Consider the following 13,189-nt stretch of genomic DNA (forward strand, 5'->3'; position numbering starts at 1 on the left):
GTATCACGGGTCTTTCGAATATAACCTTTAAAACGGAGGTCCAGTGTCGCGGCAAGCGTTGGCACGATAAAGAACCCTTACTGTTTCAACCCTGAGCGCTAAGAATAGGTCTAACTTTGTGGCACTTCACCTACAGCTTGTGACGTCTCAATATCACCTTTATCACATATAGTGACTTTCGGATATAAGGAGGTTACCATTGACTTTGGCATGATAAAGAACCCTCATTTCTGTGCATAGGTAGAAATTTGTGGCACCTCGCCTAAAGCTGGTGTCATATCTACATGAACTGAAAATTGGACGTGGATCATGCATTTATTATCCCGGTCACGAAGCCCCAGATTACAACAAAGCGGAACTGTAAGACATTGTAATTTGTTTTTTATTTTGGAAATTTTCCAAAACCTAGGGCAATGGTCTGTGTCAAAGTCACATAGTCAACAAAGCTGGTATCATCGGAAAGGTTCAGTCCCGCTAAGCCGAGAACAATATCCTGTTCTAATACATTGACATCGGAAAGGTTCAGTCCCGCTACGCCGAGAACAATATCCTGTTCTAATACATTGACATAATTAGATTGACAACGATTCCAGGGTTAAAATGGACAATTTTTAGAAAGCAATTGTCAAGCTATGTAGGAAAACCCAGATGTAAAAGTCACAATATTTTGCTAAATGGTTTAAAGGTCAAGTACGGTGATTTTCCTAAAACTTGAGTTTTATACAGAAAAATGTCTGTTGTACACTTATGGATTAATTTCCATGGCAATTTTGATAAAAATCACTTGGCGTGAATTACACAGCGCTATCAAACTTTTACCTGAGCGATCGATAAGTGTGTTGTGACGTGAGTTATCGCTCGTAGCTTATGACGTCATATGAGACAACTTTCGACTGAATTGATAGGGTTTTATAGTGTTTACATAGAAAAGTCCTGTATTTATGGTGCAATGAGCTGCTTTGAACTGCAATGTGAAATCGGGACAGGGATTAAGTATATTTCTTTTCCCAAAAGATACTAAATTTCGAAGAATTTGGATACAATAAATGAAACTGAAAAGAGACACTGAGATTTGTGACAAGCCACGAGGATCAGTGAGTGACACTTTAATTAACGAGGATCAGGTTTCCATCATCCTGTTTGACTCCAAACAAAGTGCAAAGTGATGATTAACTGGACATCCTACAAAACAAGTGGAGGGATGTATTTTAATTATATAAAAAGTTCAACCCAAAAAGGGGGGATGCACGCAATCCACCCCTCTCTACATCCACCACTGAATGCTTTAATGCGACATTGTATTCAATGGGTTTGCGACTGCACATAAAAATTAATGTCACCCATTACCTAGTTCGAATTGATTTTATTTCTTTTATTAAATGAAATATCTTTCGAATATTGTCGTACTCATACTATATTTATAAGGGACTCATCGTCATCATTTCATTTCTTCACTATATATATATTGAAAAAATAAAATATAGTAAAAATGGAAATGAATTTTTAAATTTTAAAAACCCATTTTGATAAAACCTTATTTATTGCGAGGTCAGTCCAATTTCCAAAGCTTTTTTTTTTTTTTCAAGTTTATTATGAAAACAGGTACAAGTTTTTCCTTTCCCTAATATGCTACATTCCTAATGTGCTACATATATATCATGAATCATTAAGGCAAAATTTCACACCTCAAAATGCTACAATTCGTTAACTTTGTGCCGTAATATATCAATTTCGCATTTGACGTGTGTTATGAAGAAATTACATGTACTAATAGGCCTAATTTACATTTTATGATATTGTATCTGCATGAAGATGTTTTTTAAAAAAAAAAGGGGGGGGGTTACAAATAACGTTGTGCACAATAAGTTTTTTTCTTTTGTCTTTTGTTGTTCTTTTTTCAAAAACGCATTTTTCAGTTAAATATATATCTAGCTAAACACATTATAATTTGAATCTGATCAATATCATACAAATAAATCCCATAATAAAAAAATACAAACGTGAGAGTCAATCTAGTTAAATACGCTCACAATCGCTACAATAGAGTATACGGCGAGTATCTATGAAGTCTGATTTTGATTAGCCTCGATTGTGTAAAATACAAAGGTTATCTTTTGATAGAACATTTTTTTCCAATATTATTCCCAATTTTCTATGGACTGGCCCGGTAAATAATTTCTAAATGAGATTGCAATGAGATATTTGTCGAACATATAAATGTATATATCATATAAATATTACTATCTGATGGTTTCGAAACGGGTGTAGGTACAAACATTATAAAGGTTGAATCCCTAAACTCAAGTGTATCTACGGTATTTCATCGTCACTATCCACGGTGTTGCTAAAACTGGCAAATTCTCACAGAAATTAAAACGATGATATACAGGCGTAAACAACTACAATTGTCTCAGATGACGTCATAAGAAAGGGTGACAATCCCTTCATTCGTTTCTATAAACAACGATTTTGGAATAGGTATTTTGCGCATTTACCTGGATTTAAAAAAAAAATAAACACATCAATAAACTTTTCAAAACGGGTTTTAATGAATTATAAACTTTATTTTCAAATCTATTTTTATTACACTTGACCTTTAAGTAACGATGTCCTATGCTTGCCTCTGTTTATTCTAATTCGATCAATTTTTCGAGGAATACACTATTAGTGACAAAGTTCATGTAATTGTTATCAAGCACCTGTTACAACTTTTGTTACGCATATCTACCTTCTTGTAGTGCAGAATGAGAAAGGTATTTTCCCCTCGAATCTCTAATTATTCAAATTACTTGTAAAAGTCATTTCGGTTTACTACGAAATTATGCACGAATTAGTTTCCCCCATCGAATGGAAAATAATAGTTGATTATTTTTATTAAAGTAAACTTCATAATAAATATTTAATTATCACAGATGTTTGTATATTTTCAGGCAATTTAAAATCCTTATTATTTTTCTTAAAGTAGTTTTCTTATCTTAATACACTCATCATAATTTTTTCTCAATCAGAATTAAATTAATTACTACATGTATTTAAAAAGAAATCGTAATAAATCTTTAATTTGTCGACTTATAATATTCGTGTTCTCAATTCTATGTCCTTTAATAATTAAACTTGTCTTTCAACAAGTTGATTTTTTTACCAATTTATGACAATTCAAATCTATTTCTATGTAGATTACGAAAAGAAATTTCTGTCAAATGAAGACTGTTTCCTGTAACAGACAAATTATCAGACATTCCTCCTTAGTAATTAGTGTAGAAAACCCCTAATAAGATCAATAGAGAATTTTGAATTCTTTGATCAGTTCTCTGTCAAATATAACGTAATTAACACAATGCCAGATAATACATTGTTTTAGAAAAACCACGTTAAGTTCATTTGAACTTCATATAAAGCCTAAACTTTATGTACATGTGTTGTCGACGTTCTACACGAACAAGTGAATATGGCGAAAAGTGATTGATCTCATAAAACCTATACAGCATATAAAACTAAGAAAGGGCAAACGCATACCCCTGAAAAAACCAGAGGTTGGATCAGGTACCTAGGAGAAGTAAGCTTCCCTGATGACCGGTCACACCCACTGCGAGTCCCAAATCAGCTTAATGGTTATAGAGGGCTTAGCCCTCTCACGGCCTGAAGGGCCGTGAGAGCGGAGCTCTCTCTATAGGTAACACGTATATACATGTTTAAAAGAAAAATATAGAAAACTAATGAAAAATTAAACCATACCTATGGAACTTGAAAAGTTTGGTCCCAATGGCGTCGATTCGAATACTAGCGCGTGGACATGTATTTCTCCAATTTGAATCTCGTGTACCCAAGTTCACGCCGTTCTGAGATGTTATATAAAATCCGTAAAAGCATGGAAATCTTATTTTCTTGATCGTATATAATCACACGATTAACGCGATAGTAGGTCATCTCTCCAATCTATGTGTATTTGCTAAATACCGACGCTGAATATGACGTCACAATGCACTGTTTACATCAGTTGCATAGAGTTTCCCGCGTTCGATGAATTGGCGGATCAAAAATTTCTAAAGAATACTTTGATTGAGTTCTGTCTTCACACGTTAGGTGCTAATGTTTCGGGATAATTTTTGTCCTGTTATGGATCTAGATACTAATGCCAATAGCTTTGCTTCGCCCTCAAACACGGTCATGTCGTAAGACATATTAACTCATAATCAAAATCAGTAACTGCTGTTGTGGGGCCAACATCGTCTATACTTGTTGAATTGCTTTTTAATCACAATGTGAAATACTTAGAGATTAAAGAGGTTGCACAGTATTATAATACCTCAGTATGTGAATTCTAGGCAGCGCGTAATCTGATTGGTCTAGACAGTCACGTGCCAGAGATGACAAAACTTCATATCTCCCTCTCAAACTTCCGCCGGAGTTCGTTTGCCCCAGTACGTAGGTGACGTAATGAGGCCTCGACAGGGAGTTTGATCTCCTTCTCAAATACCATATCTCCGTATCCAATCGGATCACGCGCTCGTCATTTTCCGTAACCGGTAAGAAGACTCGCACGTGGATCGGCGCAAGAATTGCATCAAATCGATGCATTTTTTCGCCGGAAGCGCGCCCGTGGATGAGTGTTAAAAGGCCAGAAGCGAATCCCTGAATAATATGTTATTTATATTTTCACCAGATTCAGTTTTGGTATCATTAACGTCCTATTCACTCTAATACATAACATGTAAGTGGAAATTGATAGTGGTGCAATACCTTAGATGTGTATAATATCTTAGTTGCATTTGAAAGTACACGTTTCATAGTGTAACGTACGACTGTGACGTCAAAGTTACGTTTATGTATACGTAGCAACCAACTCTGATGGCGTCGATTCACATACGAGGTTCATTTGCGGTTACGGAAATAGCCGAGGAGTTACGATTGCTCCCTATCATATTTCGCCCCTTGGACAGCCTCGTGCATTTTCCATAAATTTAACGTCAAGGTAGATGAAATGTATTATACCTCAGTATGAGAATGCCATGCAACGCGTAATATGATTGGTCTAGACGGTCACGTGCCAGGGAGGACAAAACTTCATATCTCCCTCTCAAACTCCCTGTCGAGGCCTCATTACGTCATCTATGAATATACCTCTCCTATGTGACGCAGCACAATATACAGATCTGTATATTGTGAATCCGCGATTATCACGCAGGCAAATAACACTAAAGAAGTAGTTCGCAGTTAACAGTTTGAAGATATTGATATTAATAGCATTAATATAAAATTGTGGATTTTATTTTAAACATAAAATGATCAAAAGATCATTAAAAATTAGGGAGACTCTGTTCAAATTATTGTGTAAACTAGTGAACTTGATGTTTACGTTCTTGTTTTGAAAGTTGTTTACGTTTGACGTTATGTTTTTTCGTCATTCTATAGTGACGTCACAGTATACGCGGCCTAAGAAATCGCTATCCCATAATGCCTAAGTGGAAGAGTTTGGTTTGTGAGCAAACGAACTCTGGTGGAAGTTTGATCTCCCTCTCAGACATCATATCTCCCTATCATATTTACCCCTTGGGCAGCCTCGAGGATTTTCCATAAATTTAACGTCAAGGTAGACGAAGTCTATTGTGACGTCACAATAAGTCCGAGTCATTCTACTTTCATAGTTCGTAAGGCACAAAATATGCGGGTCTCTGATACACAGTTGAATCGCATGGTTTTTGTTTTGGTTGATACAAAAACAAGCAAGTAAATCAGCACTCAAGGAGAATGGAAATACAAAAACTGGTTATCATATCACTGTATTTCGTTGTTTGTACCTTCTACCGTAATACGTTGACGGCGCGGTGTTACCGTTAGGACGATCCCAGCTACATACAATGTAGATGAGCGGACTCCAATTTCAAACGTACTTTTGCAGTCTTGCTTTGTTTCGGTATAATAAACAATTTATTGCATGATAGTGAGGGAGATATGAAGATTTATTCACCCAAGAAAAATCATATTCCACTCTTGGGTGAATAAATCTTCATATCTCCCTCACTATCATGCAATAAATGTATATTGTGACGTCACAATAAGTCCTAGTCATTCTACTTTCATAGTTCGTAAGGCACAAAATATGCGGGTATCTGATACACAGTTAAATTGCCTGGTTTTGGTTGATAGAAAGAAAAAAAAACAAGCAAGTAAATCAGGATTTACGGAGAATGGAAATACAAAAACTGGTTATCATATCACTGCATTTCGTTGACTGTATGTACCTTTTAATACGTTGACGGCGCGGTGTTACCGTTAGGGTGACCTTAGCTACATACGATGTATAGATAAGCGGACTCGAATTTCAAATGCACTTTTGTAGTCTTGCTTTGTTTCGGTATAATAAACAATTTATTGCATGACTTTTCGGGAGATATGAAGATTTATTCACCCAAGAAAAATCATATTCCACTCGGGCGTTGCCCTCGGGGAATATGATTTTTCTTGGGTGAATAAGTCTTCATATCTCCCGAAAAGTCATGCAATAAATGTAGAATATTCCCTAATCGGAGCTTTGTGCCTGGTATTTAAACACCAGTGACGTAGAACTTACCTTCATTCCTATTTAAACTCTTATTACGTATTTGGCATTTAAATACCTGTGGGATTCCCCAGTGCTAAGGGCAAGCCTAAAATATTTTATGTGTCCGTACATAGTCTAAACTAAATTTTTGAAATCGAGAAAATTGAATTCTTTTTTATTTATTCTGAGTATTAGACACAATGTATAGGGTTACGAGTATATCTAATATTTAATATTCTCTACTACTACTACTACAGTCTAAAAGCTCTTATACACGTATGCATTATTTTCTACAACCACCTGTACATATCTCTGACCACAAAACAAAACTATGGGAAGTGTAATACGGATTGATAAAGTTCAATAAAATTCCAAGTACATGCACCTGAAAACATTAGTTTGCCACATCAATTTTCTACTGGAATCCATTCAAACTGTTTAACAGTTATTTGCCTTACTTTTTTCTTTCAAAGCTTTAAAATGTAAAAATTCTCGTTAACAGCCTTGACTATTAAAGCACAGGTACCACATGATGTATTCGGCGTGAAATAAAAAACAAAATCTGAGAGGTGGATCAAGGTAGAGTTACAAACTCCCTACCCCAGAGAGCGGCGGATTTGGGGGGGGTGTAATGTAAATGCCTCAAATATACAAAATATGAGTTAAAACTTCAGTTTGGCACCCAAATTGCCCGAGTAATGTGGCTGATACTTCGACTTTCACATGTGCCCCACCTAAAAATCCTGGATCCACCACAGCATCGTTTTCAAAGTAGGGACCCTGAATTTACTGAAGAAAGTAATTACAGATAAACATGTCAAGGAAATTAAGCAAAAGATCTAAATCCCCCCGACTTTGTAATTCTCACTACATTTATTTCAAATTGCACATAAAAACATGAAATGGAAGGTGCTAAACTCCCTTGCTAAGCTCACAGCACCTGAAGTATGGATACTAACACAACACCCATACCCCTCTCTTCGATTTTTTTCTGCTGCTATAATTTACACATTTTATTATACTGGCAGAATGCCAATCTATAAAGTTTTAAAAAAGCATAAAACGACTACAGTATGCATACTTCAGGTGCCTGTGATTTAAGATAGCAGCTTTGAACGCCTTAGTCACCATGCAAGACCTCCAACCTTCCACTTTCACAATTTCATAGACATAACTATGCATTTATTCATTTTTTATGCACGATGTGTAGGTGAGATTTTACAAAATTTTATACATTTTTACTAGAGAGCCACATTGGCCGAACCCCAGGACATAAACCCTCAACCCAGGGGCCATGATTTTCACAATTAAGTAGAGAGCTTCATGGACATCATAACCATGCACTTAGTTTTTCTCAAATATCTTGAAAGTTACTACCATTTCTATAAGACCATATTGACCCTCCTTAGAGACTGAACCCCTGAAATTTCCCAATTTTGTTAATGATATCTGCTATGCAATTATGAATTTGTCTGGATCAGCGGTTCTTGAAAAAATGTTTCCCCTATACATTGACATGTAAAACTTTTGATACTCTATTGTGACCCCATTCCCTTAGGACCATGATTTTAACAAACATGAAATTGCACTATTTGAAGAAAAGTGAAAAATTTACAACAACGATAACATACAATGGAAAGTTTTGATCAGAATTTTTTTAAGGGAGATAACAATGTACAATTATTAACGGACCAATGAAATAGGTCACCCTTGAGCAATCTAGTCATCATTTTTTTAAACACTGCCCTCCCTCCTTCAATTCCTGAAGTTCAGGACATACTTGCTTTCATTTCTTATATATTACATAACATAATCTTATACAAATGTAGTATATCAAGTACATGCTTTATATCCACTATCAAATACCTAATATACTCGTTTTCATATCAAAAGATATATTAGTATTACTGGCTACTTATCAATGACAATAACAAACAAAAATAAAAAATAAAATAATAGAAATTTTTCTTTTTGTACATCACATTCATTAAGGAACATTCATATTTCAGGCATGATAAACTCTGGTATGGGTCCAAGCCACGTCAATAATTTTCTGACAGCATGTAATTTACCACCAATAAATCAAAAGACTATTGCAAAGAAGCAAATGATTGTTGGAGAGAAAATTGAAGCCGAAGCTCGAAAGTCATGTAGTAATGCTATGGAAAAAGAGGCTGAAATGTCAGATTGTCTTGAATGTAGCTATGATGCTGGCTGGAAATCTCGTGGAACAGGTTGGAACTACAACAGAATTTCAGGCAAGTTTTCTCTTGTAACAAATCTATAATGATAAGATAAGCATTGGAATTTAATGTGATGAAAATCATGCATCACAAGGTTATGACAAAGAAGATTTATATACAAAATATGAAAGCTCTACCTTGAATATTTCTGAAGATATTCAACAATAGACCCACGGACCACATCGCTCACCTGGGTTCCCTTGGGCCATATTTAAAGATTTTTCTATATAATAACAAATTTGAATCTGCACCATGTCAGGATATTTTCATGTAAATTTGTACTTTCCTAGTCCAGTCGTTTTGTTGGAGAAGATTTTTGAATGACCCCACTCTATTTTGCAATTATCTCCTCTTTGAAGGGGGCGTGACCCTTCATTTAAACAACTTGAAGTCCTTTACCCTAGGATGCTTTTCGCCAAGTTTGGTTGAGGTTGGCCCAGAGGTTCGGGAGAAGAAGTCGAAAATGTGAAAAGTTCACAAGACAGACGACGGACAACAGGCGATCAGAAAAGCTCAAATTTTTATCATTGTGACAGATTTGATTTTTCTTATTTTTTATATTCATATTTATCTGAAGAATGATCTCTAAATATCTACATTGTGGAATAGCATGATAACTGATAAACAAATTATATTTTGCATACGCACTGGATTTAAAATGTTTTACAAATATTCACAGGGCATGGTGCTATGATGGGTAAGCAGACAGGGAAGATTCTTCAAAATGTTGTAGTGTCTGTGACTAAATTGAAGGAGGACCCTTACCTGTACATGTTTGCTCCAAAAATTGGGAAGGATCCAGCAAAGCCATGGAGCCTGATATGGCAATGTCCATGCTACATAAAATGAAAGACAGCGGACACCCAGTTCATGTACTTCATGTTGACAATGACTCCACCACTATCTCAAGACTAAGAGTGGACTTTCTTGAACTAAAGAAGAAAGATGACAGGAATCACATGAAGAAAGGCTTTTCTAAAAAAAATGTATTCGTTATCAATTTTTTTGTAAAGAACGTAATGATACCATATCTGGTCAGATGCTTCACTTACACAATTGCTAAAGCCAAATCCAGTCAGGACATCCAGGAAGGCCTTGAACAAATAGTACCACATGTCTTCGGGGACCATAAGAAATGCACAGACTGGTGTTTCTATAAGAAAGACCCTCAGAATTTTAGGTACTGTTTACTTATTCAATACACTAAATAACCATTTTTAAGCGTTTTGTAGCAAAAGATGCAAAACATATATGATCTGAAACAAATGGACTGCAACTATAACACAAGAGGCCTATGGGCCACATCAATCACCTGAGTCACCTTGGCTCTGCTATTCTTCAAATGTTGCGAGTTATGAAAGATTTTTTTATTAATCTTATTTCCCCCGTGATTTTTTTTATTTCACAATCACACTAAAGGATCACAACATAACTGAAGATGAATTCACATAACAAAGAGTTGTCTCAACATCAATGTGACGAACATGATCTTGCTGTTCTCATAGTTCTGGATAAAACCAAGGTCACAAGGTCAAATATCGTGGTACGATATATATATATATATATATTTGTAGTGTCTGTGATCAAATTGAAGAAGGACCCTTACCTGTATATGAGTGTGGGTGTGTGTACACACACACACACACACACACACACACACACAAAATAGGAAATCTCTATCTCAAACAGTGCACGAGATAGAAAAGTAGGTCAAACTTCCAGGTCAAAGTCACTAGATCACACACACCATGTATCACATGAAAGGTCTTTCCATAAAGAACGTATATACAAAATATGAAAGCACTAGCTTAAATAGTTCAAGGTACATATTAAAGGTTTTTTCCCAAAGAAAATATGAACATATAACACTTTGATCCCCTACTGTGACCCCAACCTACCCCCCAAGAACCATCAACCTGGGTCTGCTCTATGTCAGGAAGCTTTCATATCAATTAGAACTTTTCTGGTTCAGTGGTTCTTGAGAAGATTTTCCCTATAAAATAACATAAATTAGACAAATAGTCCAGAAAATTGGGTGAGCTAACAAGTGTAATCTCTACAGATTCAAACACCTTCCAAATGGACAAACACTCATAAATGAGGCTCTCCACATTGCTCTGAAAGAATTGATGGAAACCTACCAAAGAAGAGCTGAACACTTGGTTGAAATGGGATCGACCCAACAAAACGAAAATTTCAACTTTAACGTTTCTAGCAAAGCTCCAAAAAATAGGTATGTTATGTATTGAATGTTCTATAGTAATGTATTTTTCATTTCATATGTTCATATCATGCGTCTTAACAATTCAAGGGTTATTGATTCGTTACCTCGCAAATCCTTGAATATGTGAAGATGCATATCATGATGCACATCGTATCATGAGATGATCTGTGATACACAGCCTTAATGTCATAGACATATGTCACAAATGAAAAATGTTTTACACTAATATATGTATCTTCAATTCATTTTTAACTATTTCCAAGATATACTTACTTAAATTTTTGCCTTCAGATGTTATGGTCGTTCACGGTCATTAATTCACCGGGTGTCAGCCGCATTAATTCACCGGATGTCAGCCGCAGTCCTGCAAAAGAATGATGGTCATACATGGATCACGAAGGTAAATGGACATCAATTCCATTTAATTTTACGAAGGGGCCGAGGTCCATTGCTTTTTAGGAATGGGGTGATACGAGTACATTGACCCACTTAAAATCCACTGTAAACATTAATAAAAACTAAATTTTAATCATGTCTTACGTTTTTCATTCTTTTGTCGCTTGCATTTATATCTACTTGTATAAAGGTTGACCTACTTTCCGAACTCTCCATTCCTGAAAAATAATGGAGTGTTCGAACAAAAGAATGACGTCATAGGTGGATTTTAATTCCATTTAATTTTACAGATCAATCATACAGGGGAGCCCTTGTCGGCTGCATGTTTTGTACAAATAAAGTGAAAAGTTTGCCAATGTTAAGACACATTCACTCTATCAGAACACCTGGTTTGATTTATCACAGTAGATGAAACAATAAATTTAAACATAGATTAATGCCTTACTTGTATATCTAATAATTACAGGTCAACAAGGCTTCAGATTTGTCACCTGGACATCACACAGGGATTCATGGAAAACGGCTAGACAAAATTCGCCTCTAGCAGAACATCCGTCAGAAACTGCAAAAAAGAAAGAGAAGGCGACTTGAATTGAAAAAACGTAAATCATTTTTAGCATCTCTGAATGCAGTGAAAGAGGGAACTACATATGCACAAGACACTGAGTTAGACTCCATCAAAGACCTAGATATGTGCAGTAGTCCATCTAAACCAAAACTAAGTGGAGAAGAAAACTTTGTGTTTTTTGATTTAGAAACAACAGGCTTAGCCAGGAACTCTGACATTGTCCAAATGTATGCAATTTGCGGAAGTTTGGAATTTAATAGGCATGCTATACCTAGACATTGCTGCAAGGAGAGTGACAGGAATCCGCTTCTCGCGTACAGAAAATCAAATGTTCTATTAAGGAAAGAAGGTACATGCTGTCAATATTCAAACCTGCCTTCTGGACTTTATTGATTTTCTGAAGTCAATTGAGAAGCCTGTAATAATTGGCCATAACATCATTGCCTTTGACATACCTGTGTTAATGAACAAACTTGACGAGTTTCGCCTTAAGAATGAATTTTTAGCTGCAGTTAAGCTTTGTATCGATACTTTGAAGGTTTCACGTAAATTATATCCAAAAGAAACCGTTGGGAATTATAAGCAGGAGACCCTCGTCAACGTTCTCTTGAACAAACATTATGCAGCACTTGATTCAAAACATGATGTGATGATATTACAAGAACTCTTTTTTGACAAGTTAAAGCAGCATATAACATCATGTGATATTTATCACACAGGTTTCAAGGAGCTGTATAACTCATTTACTCCTGCTATGGAAAATAAATGCATTTCCTCTTTCGGTGCAAGGAAACTTGCTCAACAAGGTATAAGCGTCCATCATTTGAAGGTTGCAAAGAAAAGAAACTTGTCCGCTGGAGTTAAATTGATTTTATAGGATGCTGGCTTAAAAAAGAGAGCCACTGACAATATGGAGAAATACCTCAAAGAGGAATGAAAGCCCCTTACTAACAAATATAAACCTAATTGCATATAATCATATATTATAATTATTGGAACGGGAAATCAAAACGTTACAAACATTGAGATTTGAGAACAACAATATTTCACGAACATGGAAATTCAGATATTCTGATTTCAAAATATGCAATGAGTGATTACAATTTCATATGGCCTAACCAGATTTAAAGTTTTTTAATTTGAATCTGCTTTGTATGTGTACATCAGGTATTCAAGTGGCTTTTAAAAACAGAAAGAAAAGGGGGTTTTCTGAGTAA

The 13,189-nt window shown here is 35.5% G+C and overlaps 1 protein-coding gene across 1 annotated transcript; it reads left to right on the forward strand.

Moving 5' to 3' along the window:
* The first annotated feature begins 7,743 nt into the window (after window positions 1-7,743).
* On the forward strand, window positions 7,744-13,189 carry LOC125662877 (uncharacterized). Its single transcript, XM_056147458.1, is given in 9 exon segments — window positions 7,744-7,751; window positions 8,501-8,799; window positions 9,464-9,499; window positions 9,502-9,964; window positions 10,847-11,017; window positions 11,871-11,926; window positions 12,022-12,321; window positions 12,692-12,778; window positions 13,140-13,189. Coding segments are annotated over 9 exon segments (1,470 nt in total).

The sequence above is a fragment of the Ostrea edulis genome, chromosome 8, assembly GCF_947568905.1.
Source record: "Ostrea edulis chromosome 8, xbOstEdul1.1, whole genome shotgun sequence".
Classification (NCBI taxonomy): Eukaryota; Metazoa; Mollusca; class Bivalvia; order Ostreida; family Ostreidae; genus Ostrea; species Ostrea edulis.